The sequence below is a fragment of the Pavona decussata genome, unplaced genomic scaffold (genome assembly GCF_977016875.1).
Source record: "Pavona decussata unplaced genomic scaffold, jaPavDecu1.1 SCAFFOLD_6, whole genome shotgun sequence".
NCBI classification, from domain to species: domain Eukaryota; kingdom Metazoa; phylum Cnidaria; class Anthozoa; order Scleractinia; family Agariciidae; genus Pavona; species Pavona decussata.
The window spans coordinates 4,816,398-4,833,557 of NW_028145430.1; the positions used below are offsets into that span (position 1 = coordinate 4,816,398).

The 17,160-nt window shown below is 38.8% G+C and overlaps 2 protein-coding genes across 2 annotated transcripts in view; both read right to left on the bottom strand.

Moving 5' to 3' along the window:
• LOC146489322 (uncharacterized) overlaps nt 1–17,160 on the bottom strand; it is a 219,254-nt gene that overhangs the window by 52,731 nt on the left and 149,363 nt on the right. The window lies entirely within an intron of this gene.
• LOC146489323 (DDB1- and CUL4-associated factor 5-like) overlaps nt 1–17,160 on the bottom strand; it is a 40,582-nt gene that overhangs the window by 13,275 nt on the left and 10,147 nt on the right. Inside the window, exons 2-4 of the mRNA XM_085107752.1 lie at nt 16,521–16,664; nt 13,171–13,207; nt 5,265–5,404 (exon numbers count right to left, since the gene is read on the bottom strand). Coding sequence (XP_084963878.1) covers nt 5,265–5,404; nt 13,171–13,207; nt 16,521–16,664 — 321 coding nt within the window. The remainder of the gene's footprint in view (nt 1–5,264; nt 5,405–13,170; nt 13,208–16,520; nt 16,665–17,160) is intronic.

Sequence of the window (17,160 nt, forward strand, 5' to 3'; positions counted from 1 at the left end):
TAAATGTCGTCAAACGTCACCACCTCGGAATTTGTTTTCACTTTGAAACAGGTAACACGGAGGTGTTGTCATTAGGCCTTGGGGTGGCTGGCTTCACTAGGAAAGTAGCTGGCCATAAACAGAAGAAGTCTCTTATTCTTGCTGTCTTTTAGTACTTTTCACACTCTAACTAGTGGTAAAATAATTTAACTTAGAACAGCAGCTCAGATAGATTCGCTGCTTTCTTTGAATTTCTAGATGCAAACCATCTTATGCCGGGACGATTTGAAAGAAATTTGAACAAAAAACAATGCACTCAGAATACAAAGATTTCTCTTTTAATTTATGTTTTTCTGCCGCACACAGACAATGTTCTAAGACATTACATCTGATTCTTGATTGTGGAAGTAAACACTTGCCTTTTTTAACGAATTACAGCTGGCAAAAATTTGAAGTAGCCAGTTATACCATTTAGTGGTGCTAATTGTCGACTAGTCCATAAAACATGCCTAAACTGTGTAAAATTGTACCAATAACATGCCTACCTCGATGGTGCCTTGGTTTTTTTCCTGTGCACATGTTCAAAACACGTAGTTCATTCAAAGACAAATTTCGCATGTAAATGCAATGATACGGTAAGGTATACTAGTATAGTATGCATAAGGCCCCATTCCATGTTGATTGCTTCAATTCAGTTTAACAGTTATTATGAGGATGCCTGAAGAAGTGGGATTAAGGTATGGTTGAGTACATGGCATAGACCATGGTTTCTTTATGGCCCATTGGTGGTCAAAACTGCTAGTTATTGGTCATTTAAAAATGGCCTAAGCCAAAGACCACTGCCCACCCTTTGGCTTACCAGTGCTCAATTTCCTTCAAAAAATATTTGATAGTGTGATGCATTCCTACAGAAATTTATTGTGAATGTGAACTTCTAGCAAGCTCTGGGAAACCTATTTTTTACACTTAAAACTTAGATCAAAGTTATTGCTCCTCTTGGTCTACAACTACTGCTTAAGGTGGCTGGCGCTTGTGTCCATTACTTCCCAGCACTTACACTGTCACATGATGGATAGTTCCACTCTTTAGCAGTTGATAAAACAATGATGATACCAAAGAAAGCAGTGACTAAGTTATGGTCATTTTCTCCACATAATGGGTTACCAAAGCAACAGTATAGTCTGTTTAAAACAGCCCTAATTTTACCTACTAGAAATACATGACTTGCAAAACCTCGCGAAGCAAGGGCCTGGTGGAGGTTAGAACTCACATAGCTCATTTTTTTATTATGGAGCTTTAAACACCGTGTTTAGATACAATTTTGTACAAAGTTTAAACAAAATCTGCCAGAGGGGTTCAGAGCCACCTTAACAATTACAGCTGCTCTACTTCTTTGGTCATTTGTATGAACCTTGTGTGACACCTTGACAGAAAGCTTACTTCTGCCAAAATGATTATAAGGGATATGTAGATGATACTCAAGCCACAATGCTGATGATGATGATGATGATGATGATAATAATAATAATATATGTATGCAGGATGACCATTTCAGTTATAAAAACTGCTATCAAGATGGCTCCTGCATCCTGTCTAGTGCTAATGCCTAATGCCACAGTAAATGTTCTTGTTATGCTGCATGACCTCCAGCCTAGCCTTACACTTTCAATCAAGACAGAGCTTGCCGTTGACACAAAGATCCCTTTCATTGGCATGGAAATATCAATGAAGGGACGTAACTTGAAATAACACTATGTTGAAAATCGTGACCATAGTTGGCTTTCTCTTGCAATCACAAACCCAAATGGATACACTCTATGAACAATCCTTACTCACCTTCTCGTTACTAACATATACTTAAGTCTACCCACCCCCCCCCCCCCCCCTTCCCTCGGTCTATCTGGGCCTTTACAACTCATAAACTTCACCACCAACAAATTTGTCAATAGAAAGAACTTCAGTTTTCTTTAATTTACATTTACCCTTCAGAACACATTGCTGTTTAGTTTATTGCATTATCCTGTTGTACATTAAATAGGCAAAAAAAAATGAAATAAAGTTAATTGCATCAATTGAATCATCGAATATAGGAAAAGAAAAGTAGAAAACGGCAGCATCACGAGAACCAGTTTCTTGTTCAAGTGCCAAACATCAGGAAATCAATGCAGTAAGACAAATGTGTGATCTTATTCACAAGACTGCCACCATCACAACCAGTAAGAAACAAGACGCTGTGGGAGCGTTTACTTGGGCGTCGTTGTATTAGGAGTATCTGAGCATGCACGTTAGTTCAGTCTTTGGTGACAGGTGAACGATAAAAGTTTCGCTGAGAGTCGAAGGCATCATATTTGCGATAAACGTGATGTAGTTCGACCGAAAATGACACGCAAACAAAATAAAACATTACTCTCTTTAATACTAAACACGTCGGATTTTGTAACCATGAGGTGCATCTAAGATAATGATGGATTTTGGCGACAAAGGAGTATTTGCGGTTCCAGTGGTAATGATGAATTTGGGCGACAGACGGGTATTTGTGCGAATACCTTTCGACCCTGATACCCTTTTTTTCTGGGCTTTCTATGAGAGATGTTCCAGCTGTTTCACTGCTAACAGCGCACGATCGCAAAATGTCACGCAGAACGTGCAATATGGCATGCGTGCGAAAAGACGTGCGTTCTATATGGGACGCGTGAGATAAGACAAACCTCACAGAACATCCGATTTACAGAAAGTTAACTCAACGAATCTATTTCATGATCACTGAAATTGGACAGAACTTTAATGACCAAATCAAAGCGCTCTGTGAGTGACCAAAGAATGAACTATTTCAGATTATGTCTACAGTTATTTGTTTATTAAACACACAAAAAAGAAAATAAACCTCACTTGCACTGGAAGGTAACGCAAAGGTCGAAGTGCACGTTCATTCTTTTAGTGGTTTTGCGTGATTGCCAATGGACAAAATATCATGACACAAAAGAGAGTGTTTCCAGGATTTAAAAGGGCTTTAAATGAAAGAAGTGAAAAGACACTGCAGCTCCCTTGGCGATTGAATAACAAGCAGAAACCGTCCAGTTTTCCTTCCAAGAGCCGCCAAAAATATTTTCTTTCGGAATGCCATGTCGCCAGATACACGTGAACGATTTTGGTTGCCTAGCACGTGACCAATTTCTTCCCGGTGTTTTCAGCGTGGCAATAGGCCTTATCACGGTTTTCGACGCCATATTAACGAGTAGGCAAACAGGCTTGAAATAACAGTGTTTGTATGGAAATCCGATGTCAAATAATTTTCATAAAACATCTTCTGAAAAATTCATGAATTGGAAACTTTTGGCACTAGGAAAAGGAGTTTAAGAAAAAAATTGGAGGGATGTAGCTGTGCCAGAAAGCATCCAGTCGTGTTTTGAATTTTCCATACATTTCCCTGTGTTTTTTTCCCGCGAACTATTTTTAGTAGCAGTCACGGCTGTTTCGCTTTACAGACAAATGTATGGAAAGTTCAAAACACGACTGGACGCTTTCTGGCACAGCTACATCCCTCCAATTTTTTTCTTAAACTCCTTTTCCTAGTGCCAAAAGTTTCCAATTCATGAATTTTTCAGAAGTGATGTTTTATGAGAATTATTTGACATCGGATTTCCATACAAACACTGTTATTTCAAGCCTGTTTGCCTACTCGTCAATATGGCGTCGAAAACCGTGATAAGACCTATTCCTTTCTGCATCCAAACGACGGCTTCTTTCAACGTTTTGTAACATCGGAAAGGGCTTTCAGTTTTGCTAAAACCCGGGTGCTAAAGTTGCTAATTTGGCTTTATCCAGCGTAAAAATAAAAATGCATTTAGTGTTGCGGTACTCAGTTGTTGTTGTTATGAATATGCAAAGTTTATGTATGTTCTAATGAATCGATCTTATCGCTAACACTCGACCCCGAAGGAAAGATTTTTTTTCAGATTCTACGTTTAGCGTGTCAATTTGGCGTGCCCGTGCATTCACCTTTTTCCCTTTTTTCCCGTGAAAGATCACATTTTGGTTTTATCCAAGTGAACGTAAATAAAGAAATTAATTCGTCAAGCGTTGATTGTCGCTGTGCATTAGCAAACTTTCAGTGTTTACATTTGTTCTGGTGAATAGATCTTATCGCTCACACTGGACCCCGAATGAAATTTATTTTCGAAGCTTTAGTTTTAGTTTCCTACTTTACCGTAAGCCTTTCACGCACGGAATGGTCTTAATTAAACGTGTTCTTTTTTATATTGCGGCCAAAGAAATGAAATGTTTTGCTCGGCTGTATGTAAATTCAGTGTTTACGGCCTGATCTTATCGATTACGTTTGACACCGAACGTGGATTTATCGAGAAGAGGCAAAAGAGCGTCTGAGGTTAATTGAAGTCGAACTTTTGGAAAATATCCGTCCTGAAAGGAAAGTTGCCCCTTAGTTTCGTTCAATGGAAGGAGTTAGCAGACAACACACACTCTAGCTGTTTTCTTTTAAGAATACGATATTCGTTGTGTTGATTTTACGTCCTTGTTTTTTGTCCCGTCATGGCGGCTTACTGTGATGAATACATGCAGACTCGGCCAACATGTAGCGCACGTGCAGTAGAGCCCTTGCAATTTGGCGTATACGAAGAAATCCTATTTTATAACTTGGGCTCTCCGCCCAAGTAACTAGAACAAGATCTTAAGCCTAAAGGAATCAACCCTCCAACCATATATGACCAATGCATTGAATACTTTGTCTTACTTTCATGGTCTTATGTAAGCCTCCTTAAAATTCTCAACAATGTGCACCTTCAAAGCTGTAAATCTAACTATGATAATACACTATATTTTTGGTGCATGTGTACATGTTGCATTGCAGTACAGGAAAAAAGAGTTTTATTCTAAATTATCACGAATTACCTGTCAAAAAAAAAAAAGACGTTTTTGAAACAACTCTCAAATGTAAATCTTATTAAATTTTTGAAATGTGGAAGAAGTTCCTACCTCAACGTTGCAAACCCCTGCGTTCAAGCATAATTTGATTGTTGCATACCCCTATGTCTTTACCATTTTTCAGTTGGGGCTTATTTGGTATCTAGAGCACTGCACTGGTATCACAGTGGTATCGCACTCTTCGGTTTGAGTCCCATTCAAGCCTGATTTTTTTCAGGCTTTCTTTTTGCAGCTGCTTAACAGCTATAATTGCACTGGTCAATAAATTATTAATTCTGTCATCAGCAGTCTAAATATATGAATTTCATATTTCACAATAATTACCGATTTAAACCATATCATACCACTTAATGGAGAGGTCCTTATATCCCACAGCAATACTTTTCCATCATCAGAAGCTGTTAGGAAGACATTGCTATCTTCTGGATGGACATTGACTCCATAAACTGGATCATCGTGATAGTACATGCCTATTGTTTCACCACTGAAATTTTAAGCAGAAAAAAATTAAAATTGATTTCAATTTTGGTGAATACCTTCTAACAAAGATGATTGTCATCATCCCGAAAAACAAAGTTTATTCACATATCTTATAGTTTGCATCTGTATGCTCTTCTCTGTAAAAAAGCCCCAACCCTTCACATACACAGTATAGACATGTTATCTATCAATGACCTCAGCATACATTTGCATCACTATGTTATGCTTTTAGCCAGGTGAAAATGTGACAGACTATTTTCTCAGTCAGTGACACAGGCATATTTGGAAAAAGAAAATCCAAGCTTTCCCAACAGGAATGAAACCTAAGACCTTCAAATTACTAATTTGGATGCTCTACCACTGAACATGCCTGATGCTTGTCACATGCATCTAGTTTAATAGCCTAGCTCCCACTAGTCTCCTGTAGTGCAGTGATATAGAGTATCCAAACTCGGAATTGGAAGGTCATATGCACATACGCCTATATGTAGTTTAATAGCCTATGTCCTGCTAGTCTCTTGAAGCTCTGGTTTGGTTGCCAAGGTCTTGATGAAAAAGTTTCTTGATATCCTACACAACTGAGTTTCAGATCTGTTGAGGCTGCTTGACTCGAACTGCCTCAGAATGTACCATCCAAACAGTTTCATGTTGCAATAGGTTTTCCAGTTTCTCCAGACAGTGTGGATATCAATAAAGGCTTCTACGAAGTCTGTGCCAATGAGGAGATCAATGGCACCACCCAAAGGAGGAGAAATCAGGTATCCCATGAGTCTCCGCGAAAAATTATCTACATGTACTAGAAGGTGCAAGTATCAATACGACGGCGAGCACGCAGTCCGAAATCGACTGAATTTCAAGTGGCTATTTTTCCTTATTCAGGATCTGAGAATGTAAGTTAAATCGTTTTGTGTATTGCTTTGACAATTAAGTTCAAGCTTGCATTACAATTTCGCAGCTAATTTGCCTAAGAATAAAGAAAAACATACAATTGTTTGGAGTGGTATGCATGATCGACTCGCTTTGTTCGTTCGCGGCTCTCAAATGCTTGACCCAAATTTGACCCTAGCGAGTTCAATCCTGGATTCATTAGCGTAAAATCTTGCCTGTTGTTGCTCGAATAGTATCTCCTTTGAATTTTATTCAAGGTCCCCTTAACCCTTTCCCACCCAAGAGTGCCATATGGCACAAGACGCAATAATGAGCTCAGTATTTGGTCAATTTGTGTGAAATTTGCACGACCAAAAGATCTTTAAAAGATCTATAAATTGAAGGCATAAAATCATGCCCCCCTCTTATATGAGACTTGATTTACCACCCCTCAAACTTTTGGATTTTTTTCCTTTGTAAGTTAAGGGTACAGTTGATATCTTACAACAAGTAATGCACTGAGAGCTGTACATTAAGCTATAGTTTAGGGGGATACCCAGTATGTAAAACGAATAAGAAAATTTTCAATGTTTTTTTTCTTTGGTTTTGGACTTTTCTCACTCTAATATGTGACCTCTTCCATCTCTGTTGGTGTAATTTATAGCACACCCCAGAAAATACCTTTTAAATAGTATATCACATGTGGTCTCCCAGTTCATAGTTAGCGATTTAGAAAAATTCGACATTTCCCTCGGGCAGGAAAGGGTTAAGTCCCCATGGTTTGAAGGAATTTGTGTTCGTTGAAGTTTGCCTAAATTAGCGCCAAACATGTCAACAACTGCACGATGCTTTTATAGTAACTACTTTTGAACGATCACTCGTTTTCCCGGTCGAAATGAACAGTACTTTAAGCACGATTCTGTTTGGTTCTATTCGTGTAAGGACATCAAGTGGTGACATAAATGCTTCCTTTTAAGTCGATATTCAAGTAAACGGTATTAAAATGCATGGAAGAAGTCGAAGAAGAGTCAAGTGGCAAGCGGCCGTTCAATGTTTCTGATCGCACAAACAAGCAAAGAAGCTGCTCTCGTAAGTCTTTTGGAAAACTAATGTGTCCCATGACCGTTAGAAACCGACAATAGGCTAAGTTTGACGAATTGACATAACTCTGACAATTCACGTAAAGCAATGGCGACGGAGAGAGCAGATCAGCGTTCACTCCGAGAAGCCCCATCCCAAATGCGAGATCACGTATCAACATCGAGTTGATAATATAGTTGGAAGCGAGGCATTGTGGGATACCTGATTTTTCCTCCTTTGCACCACCCAAAAGATGCAGGTTGTCTGAAATGCTCTTCAGATGGGTGTAATGTCCCACTTATTCTTTGGAAATTGTTTTGGCATTACTGCCAGGGCTTGTGACAACGTACACTTGGAAGGTCTTCTTGATATCTACATCTGTGGGTGTGGCAACCGTAATGTCAATTATCTGTGAGCCTACAGTTTTCTTCTTTCCCTTCATTTACATCTCTCTACCAAAATGTGAATCGTCGTTTGGATCGAGTTTGAACAAAAGTTGGGACATAAAGAACGGGACTTCTGAGGCCTCTAACACAGGACACCCATTATCTTCTATATCGTTAACATAGCAAGATATTGTTGTGGCAAATTGTGTAAGAGACTTGGAATCTTGTTTGACTGGTTTAACGTTCTTTATGTCAGAAGGCAATTCATCCTTTAGTTTTCGCCACTCTGCGAATTCAGTATTCAAAATGTTCCAGGCATTGTCAATGCTTTTGCAGATTTTGACCTGATCCATCCACCACAATCGTTTTGGCATTGTGTTTTGAAAACGCTGTTAGTAGTTGTTCATCTTTCTCTTGTCCATATTTTATCATCCAATGAATAAATTCCTTTTTCCAGGTGGCATGTGATCTGCGACCTCCAGCCTATGTTGGTACTGGTAATCATTGTAGACCACTTAAGTTTTGGTTCTTGGTCTTAAGGTTTCCACCATTTGTGTTACCACTGACGTCATTGATGATGTCAAAGCTTCTAGGGTTCAGACTTCTTAGAAGATGTTTTAGAAGAGGTTTGTTCCTTTTAATAGGCTGCAAATCTCAAAGCAATTTGAAGAAAATCGGCCTCGACATGGTCTTCAAGTTTTCTGGTTGTTAACAAGGATTCCTCGTCTGTGGCAGTGCCTTCATCTACCATTCTGTCTAAAAATTAATGGTTTCTTGCTGCTTTTTGATAAGCCGGTATTTTGTCTCTACTTGATTGAATGCTGCTTCAAGTGTTTTGAGTTCTGGTCTTATTGTGAAAATTATTTCAAATTCTTCTATTAGAGGATTTTTACAGTGTTTTCCATTCTTCCTGCAAGAGTTTTGACGTCTACTTTGGGTGGCATTTTGAACCAAATTCACTTAATGTATATATGCTTTCACTCCAGCCTCGTTTTCGTGTGAGGTTACAGTCAGCAGGATTCGTAGTCTTTTGATTTTGACAATTCAACAATTGAAATTACACCCCCTTACGTTTCTTCTTGGGAAGGTGATTCGAAGAAATCTTGATGAAGATAGTTTGTGAGAATGACGATTCAGCATCTGACGCCTCAACTTGTAATTTGAAGTCCGGCGATTGTGTATCATGATTTTCGGCGTAATCGTCAATAAATTTTGACTAATTTATTCCTACAGTGTAGGCGCTACTTTAATTTAAGATTATTTGGTATTTGTAGGATTCCAGATTTTATTTACACTAGATTTGTAGCTCGTGATTGGGAAGCCAGTCAGCCATAAATAGGCCTTATCACGGTTTTCAACGCCATTTTGACGAGTAGGCAAACACGCCTTGAAATAACAGTGTTTGTATGGAAATCCGATGTCAAATAATTTTCATAAAACATCGCTTCTGAAAAATTCTTGAAATGGAAACTTTTGGCACTAGGAGTTCTACTAGAAAAAGGATTTTAAGAAAAAAATTGGAGGGATGAAACTGTGCCAGAAAGCATCCAGTCGTGTTTTGAACTTTCCATACATTTCCCTGACGTGTATGTTTTTCCCGTGAACTATTTTTAGTACTACTTTTATTTACGGCAAATAAAATTGCAGCAGTTCACGACTGGTTGGCTATACAGACAAATGTATGGAAAGTTCAAACACTCTACCTATAGTGCCAAAAGTTTCCAATTCAGTCATGAATTTTTCAGAAGTGATGTTTTATGAAAATTATTTGACATCGAATTTCCATACAAACACTGTTATTTCAAGACGTGTTTGCCTACTTGTCGAAATGGTGTTAAAGACCGTGACTATTGAAAATCAAAGTCAATTGAAATACAATTAACAAACATGTTATTATATACACCAGATCGCTGTGACTGCATTTGAAACTGTTGAAATACTTTCAATTTGTGTTCCATACTCCTTGAAATCCTTTTTGTTTTGAACTTCTACTCGCTTTGCAATTACAAGAGTTATGTTGTTGTTAAAGGGTCCAACTGTTATTTGTCACTGGACCTGACTTTCCTGGCTTGCAAATTCAAGGTGATACTGAATAACTTACAACAAATGCAAATTCACAAAATATTTCATTGCAATATTTCAAGTGCAAATCAGTAGTTCTATGTAAACAGTACTGACTATCTATTCTTTTCATGAGCACTGGGTGTTTGGATTGCAAAACATCTTGAACATGGCTGGATTTCTCTTTGCTGCTCCCATGGGATTTAATAATTATCAATTTTTCATTTCAATTATTGAAATGAAAAATCCGCCAATGCACAGTCATCATTTCCGTTTCATGTTTATCCACTATTTACTAATGCAGATTTATGCCGCAAAGCATTGTGGGCCAGTGCGTGGCGGCCATCTTGTGAAGGATGTGTGTTTTCATATTAAAGCGTGTTGAGATTGAGTTAATATCCAGCTGGTTAGTTTGCCATCCGGCCTCAAATTGTAAATTGGCAATGAGGATAGTAGTAGGTCCGCCTTCGTGCTCAGTCATTTAGGAGATTCTTACAGGAGGAAGTGAAATTTTCAAGGAGAATAGGAGATTGAGAGGAGAGCCCCCAAAGGACCCCAACAGTGAGTCAGCCAACTGTGAGTCAGGCAGCTCAACCACCCCAATTTCTGGCACCAGAAGTTCGAAATCTACCCTGTTTCAACCCCAGGGAAGATCCCAACACCCTGTTTGTAAGTTGGAAAGGATGGCAGCGTTCATTTGAGCTGTATTTATTGGCAAAAGGGATTTTAGACGATAAACAGAAGGTTGCTTTATCATTGCACACCGCAGGAATTGCAGGAGTTATACTACATGCTGGTAGCAACTGAAGAGGAATTGAAACCCTATAAGAATGTCACAAAGATTCTTGACGACTTTTTCGTACCGAAAATTGATGTTCCCTTTGAAAGGTATGTATCCAGACAGATGGAACAACAAAATGGAGAAAAGGCCAATTAGTTTGTGTGCAGGCTCAGGCAAAAGGCCGTTACCTGTGATTTCACTAATGTTGACGTGATGATCCGAGACCAGCTATCGAGAAATGCCTGGACCAAAAGCTTTAAGAGAAGACTAATCCACACTTGCAGGCCTCTTTTACAAGATATCACGAGAGCCCACCAAGCAGTTAATGAACAAATGAAGTCGATGGGAAAGTCTTAAGCCCACGTGACAACGTAAACGTGATCAAGCAGCGGACACTCCAAACAAAAAGAAGGGACAAAGTGCAAACACAGGAAAGAAAGCCATGCAGACCATCAGATGTTTCTCCATCGTATTATCTCCTTCCGTTTTGCATGAAAATCCCTGTTGACTTGAACGACAAAATCACCCTTGAGCAGCTTTCAATGCAGCGCGTTCAGTCACCAAAATAAAAACGTACAAAGGCTATATACATCGGTTGAGTGTTCTTTAGGCTATGGTATTCCTTTAAATTTCGAACTCCAAAGGACATGAATAGTGCCTAGTTGGAAAATCATCCTCATTTCACACTGGTTGTGCTGGAGGTTTGTCCCATTGCATAGTTGCATACCCTACACCTGGATATCTGAACTATTGCGACCCTTGGAATTAAAATGTTGGGCCACAGGGAAGCCAGGAGTGTTAATTGCAGATACTATGTAAGTGTTCGCTAAAATGACTCCTGAGGCTCCGCCCGGTTTCACCAATGTAAAGAATGGTGACACCGGTTACAGGACATGTAGAACACAAGATTACTGGATTGGCAGGTGAAATAGCCACGGACAGAAAAAGAGTAGTAAGGGTGAAGTAACTCGGTGTCACAGCTGATGTACTAGCAGGTATGGCAACGGGGGCGTTGACACGCAAGCGATCCACACTGCTCAGTAGAGGAGTGGTCATTAGAGTGCACATGCATGTTTCTTAAAATAGGTTGAGGTTGCGTTTGTATGCCATGACAGGCAGTTGTGGGAATATATGCTGCGTTTGCTGATCAGTTGATAGAATGCAAAAGTTCTGAAGTAGAAACCGTTTGATTTGGGTGTTAAACTATTTGTACATGAGAACCAGAGGTGCTCTATCAATGGTTCGGTCATTCTGCTCAGGCAAGGGTAGGGCATCAGGAAGGTTGCTAGTTGATACCCTCCATAGATTGTTTACAAGGGAAGCACAAGGATAACCACGTAGTGAGAAGAATGTAAGCATCTCCCTATATAATATATATAATATCTCAGGAAGGAAGTCATCACTGTAGGAGCAGGCAACGCAGGCGGAGAAACTGGCTGTAAGGGATAGCACATGTATGCAGTGTTCAGGATGGAAAGAGTATCTGTTTCCTTGTAGTAGACGGAGGTTTGAATCTTATCATCAGAAATATGTAGGTTGATGTCCAAAAACGATAGTTCAACATTGGCGTTTATAACAAGGAGAGAGATGGGCCTCTGGTCACTCAAGTAGCGAAACTCATTTCGCATATATCGAATTGGGACAGGATTTGTCTTTGATTGGTTGTCCTAAAGAAACAACATCTCTGATTGGATAAAGGAAAGCGTGGTATCTCACCCGTTACAACCAGTTTTCAAGATGATACTCAGAAAAACAACATGGCAGCTGCTTTTGATGATTTAAGATTACCAGGTTATACTGTCACCAGACATACTGAAACAAGCCAAACCAAAACTAAATAAATTGCCTCAAATGGCATAAGAATAAGTCACTGAACAAAAACAAATAAACAGGTGACAAATGCATAACTCATAATCCAGAAATAACCTTGGAGATCAAAATAAAAAACATGCAACATTTAATCACATGGCTCTGTTCAGTAGATCTATCATGCAAATCCTCCAAATCATCATCTTAAGATACTGCAAACATACAAGAACCTAAATTGGTAAAAAAAGAAAAATAAAAAAGAGATGGAAGCAGCAAACATGCAAGTAGAAATCTATCAAGGACATTCTACTTAAAACTAAGCTATAAAGGCTTATAAAATACCATGTACAGGGGTCTTGTTGGCCCATCAACACCTAAAACCATAGCAGAGTCACTTGGATCTTTCCTGGACTTACTTAGGGTACAGACATTACATGCAAACATTGACAATGATGGAATGCCAGAAATGCCAAAAATGAAAACATACAGATGCAATGCTGCTCTGCAGGCAAAAACCGGTTGAGGTTCTTGGTATGTTTGACCAGAGGTTAGGCTATTTTTTAACTCTCAGCACTTTGCGCCTTTTCGTGGTTCTCTCTCTCTTGTGAAAAGAAAAACCCTCTGGCACCTAGGGTAATGAAATGACTACCAAATGATCTTGACTAATATTTCAAGTGACTCCAAGGATACTGTTAACGAGCCTTCATTTTCAACAATCTCTACCATATCTCAAGTTAAAATGTCTCATAAATTATCAGAAGTTTACATCACACACAACTAACTTACGTTGCAAAATCATGCCGGAGAGCCTGATTGTCATTTCCTGATAAGAAGAAGAAAAAATTAAATTCGCTTGGTTATACTTAACGGCTACTTCACTTAAATCACATTGAAATCAGTACCCAGGCTTGTCACTGAAATATTGGACTGGACTCAGGACATTCTAATAAGATTAAATTTACAAATACAATAGACTATAAAAATAAGCGAAAAAACGGAACAATGTTTCGCCATCCTTGTGACAGCATTGTCAAGTGTCAAATGTGGTGAAGTACTTATGAACATAATTAAAGATGACTACAAAAATAAGCAAAAAAACCAAACCATGTTTCAGTGTCATACTGGCACCATTATCAAGTAGAGAATGTAACAGAAACGATTATTTTTACACAGAAAGTAAAGGTGTGAAATAGAATAAAATAAATTAAGACTAAAAGTAACTGTCCAGTGTTCATTCAGTGAGGTGTTATAAAGTGACAGTTATGTCCGTTCACTGGGTTAGACAAATAGTTTGCCACGAATGGAGTCTGACTGAGTGTTTAGACTTGGTTTTGTCTTGCGGATCCACAGCATTTCAAAGATTAAGCAAGCAAGCTTTCCCTGACATTTCTTTAGGATGGCAAAGTTGCTTGTGAGGTCGCCAATTGTGTCAACTTGGTGATCATCCTTAAGGCGTTTCCCGATGGTGAAGAACCTATGCTCATCAATGCATTGGTGTCAGTGATGGCTGGTATAGCCGACATAATCTGCAACACACAGATCACATACAAAATTATAAACAACACACTGTTGATTGATCATGGGTGGCTTAGGCTCCTGCACTTTAAGATCATCACCAAGTTTACGGCTTCTGAAAACTGGCTGAAGAATGTCGCCAATTTTGTTGCTTAAGTTGGAGAGATGTTTCTTTGCTATGTCAGCTGACCTCTAGTCTTTGAATGGTAAGACTTTCCGATGGTATTGTCCGTTTGAGGTGTCGGTATCGTGCCTTGTGACGTCACAGAAGTAACGAAGTGGGCGATAGTAGAGTTGATAAGAGAATCTGGGTACTTGAGGTAAGAGAACATCAGTTTGAGACATTCGCATTCTGTTGTGAATAGATCCCAGGTCAACGACAATCAAAACACACAGCTTAACATTGTCTTGACTAGAGATCTTTTGTAGTGTTTATCGACATGACTCTGATGGTGAAGGTGCAACTAGTGTTTGTTGGTTTACGGTAAACACTTGTTACTAGCTTGCAGCCTTTCTTACACATTTCAATGCCAACAAATGTCAGGATATATACCATTGTTCGCAGTTTCTGTGGTGACAGATATGGATGGATGACAGTTGTTCAAAGTCACCAGAAAGGCTTCAGCTGTCGGTACATCTTTGATTACTAGTGTATCATCCACATGGCATTTGTAGAAATCTGGCAATTTGTTCTTTACTTGATAATAGTGCCAAGATGACACCGAAACGATGTCATCTTTAATTATGTTCCTAAATACTTGACATTATCACATTTTGGTGAGAAAAGTACTGTGTTGAAAGGCTCAAGCAGATTGCTTGTCCAAGTCAACAGGGATTTTGAAGCAGAAAATACAATGGAGAAACGTCTGAGGGTGTTTTGTGCTCATTTGCGTAATTTTTCTTCTTTGGCGGTTGGAAGTCATTTGGATGTTAAAAGCATTGCGCCATGGTTGCCAGATACAGTAGGCACCAGAGATAATTATTAAATACAAAAATTAATCTCTATCAAAGCAAACATGCAAGCGTGGGGCAGTGATATGATGCTTTTACTTTGAGTCGGAGGGCTAGGGTTCAGGCTTACCTTGAGACTGATTTCATTTTTTCCTTTTTGTTTTTGCCTTTGAAAGCCTACCACTCCAAAGGCTCCAAACAATTTTCAAAATTTCAACTTACTTCAAAAATACGAAACATACAAATTGTGTCAAACATTTAGGGCCCATGGTCTCAAACTACTCAAGAAGCTCAATCTTGCTGAGGGGAACCGCCAAAAAATCTAAGTGGCGTAGAATGAGGCATAAATGCAGAATAAATAAGTTCACTCTGCAGAAGGAGATGAAAATTGGGATTCAGATGATGAGTTGGGTAATTTTGGTCTCTTATTTGTGGCATAGTATGCCACAAATAGTGGTAGTCAGTGAGTCAGGGATACCATGTTGAGGTGGAGATAAATGGAGAGAATATGGGCATGGAGGTTGACACAGCAGGATATTTTTCTATTATGAGTAGAGATATGTACGTCAAGAGGTTTAAATTTTCAATGTGAATCTCAAGACTTACACTGGTGAAGTATTACGGATGTGTGGCCAGATGCTGTGCAGGGTCATGTATAGAAATCAAGAACACATTCTCCCAAATGATTGTGGCTGAGAAGGAGAGTAAGCAGAGTTTGCTGGGCAGAATTGAGTGGAAAAACTCCAGATTGAGTTGAATGAGGTCTTCAGTTTGATTATGAAACATTGGAAGGTGAAGAGTTAAATTGCAAGCATGCCAATTTGTTTAAAGAATGCTATGATGGTATGAAGGGAATAAAAGCGACATCCGCATACATGAGGGAGCAAGTCCATTCTACTTTTTAAGTCACACCCTGTCCTGTACACTTGAGGAGTATTTCCATGTTCTTCTGTCTCTTCACATGTGTTATTTATCTCCTATCTTGCCAAAATTTCTTGCTTTACTTTCGGTTTCTTGGGGCATGTGCTATATGTACGCAAGGTTGCCAATGTGGATGGCCGGAAATCTGATGCAGCCTGTACTGGTTACAAAACTTCACTATACATGTGGCAGAATTTACTTTTCATGCTTCGCTTCTGAAAACATGTAACAACTTTTACTAGAGACCACAATGGAGCTGGATAAACACAGTTTAATTACCGAACTCTAAATTAAGGTTATGAACATGGCTGACCCCCATGACACAGGTGTCTCTAAACACATCTCTACTAGAAAATACCGCTGATTGTTAAATAGATTTGCTGAAAACTCTTCCGTCAATTTCTCTTGGCAATAATTAGTGGGTAACAAATATGAAATATGGAGAAAATAATCTACTTTTCTTAAAATTTTCTGATTCACACTTTTTGCACCACAGGCTGTCCTCGAAACCCAGTGGAGAGATCGTGAATTTTTCAAGACTTGCTGCTGTTAGTTTGAGCAAATACCTCCTCATTTCTTTAGTTATAAATGATGGCCCTTTACATTCATAATATGATGAATTGCAATCATAAGCTGTAATTACTGTAAGTACTGAGGGCACAAAGTTCATCTAATAACTATTCTGACTTGCAACAAAGAAGTATCTTGTAAATGCTATATATTTACTACAACTGTAGATTCATACATACCTGCTGAAAAGATATGTCTGTTTTCATTATCGAAGATGGTGCAGAATATGTTAGACCTGTGCTCTCCTTTCATGCTCACTGGTGATCCATTTCCATAGACACACGCTTCCACATTCCAAACAACAACACGGCGATCATCACCACCTTGCATTCATACAAAGAAAAAATCAAAGTACATACATGTAGTAAATCTTGTTCAAATATTTAACTCATCTTTTCAGATGGGTGAATCATTTTCAATTGATGGACCATAATTATAGTTTCTTCTTGAAACGGGACTCAGGTGTGTGGCTGACATAAAAGAGATATTGTGCACATTGCATCTCAAGAAGGGATTTGGAATAATTCACTCATTTTATTAGGGGGAGAATCATCTTCATGGAAAAGATGGACCGTTTTGAAAACAGCCAGCAAGAATTAAGGAGTAACTTTGTGGACACTGGTGTCCAGTGCAAATTAAAAAGAACTGTCATAAATCTGCAATTAATAACAACATTTTATTATCTTTGCTGAAAGAATTAAGGTGTGACTTTGTGGTCACCAGTGTCCAGTGCAAATGACAAAAACTGTCATAAAATTACAATGTAATATTACGACATTTCATTATCTTTGCTGTATCGGCAACAGGCATTCATGAGAA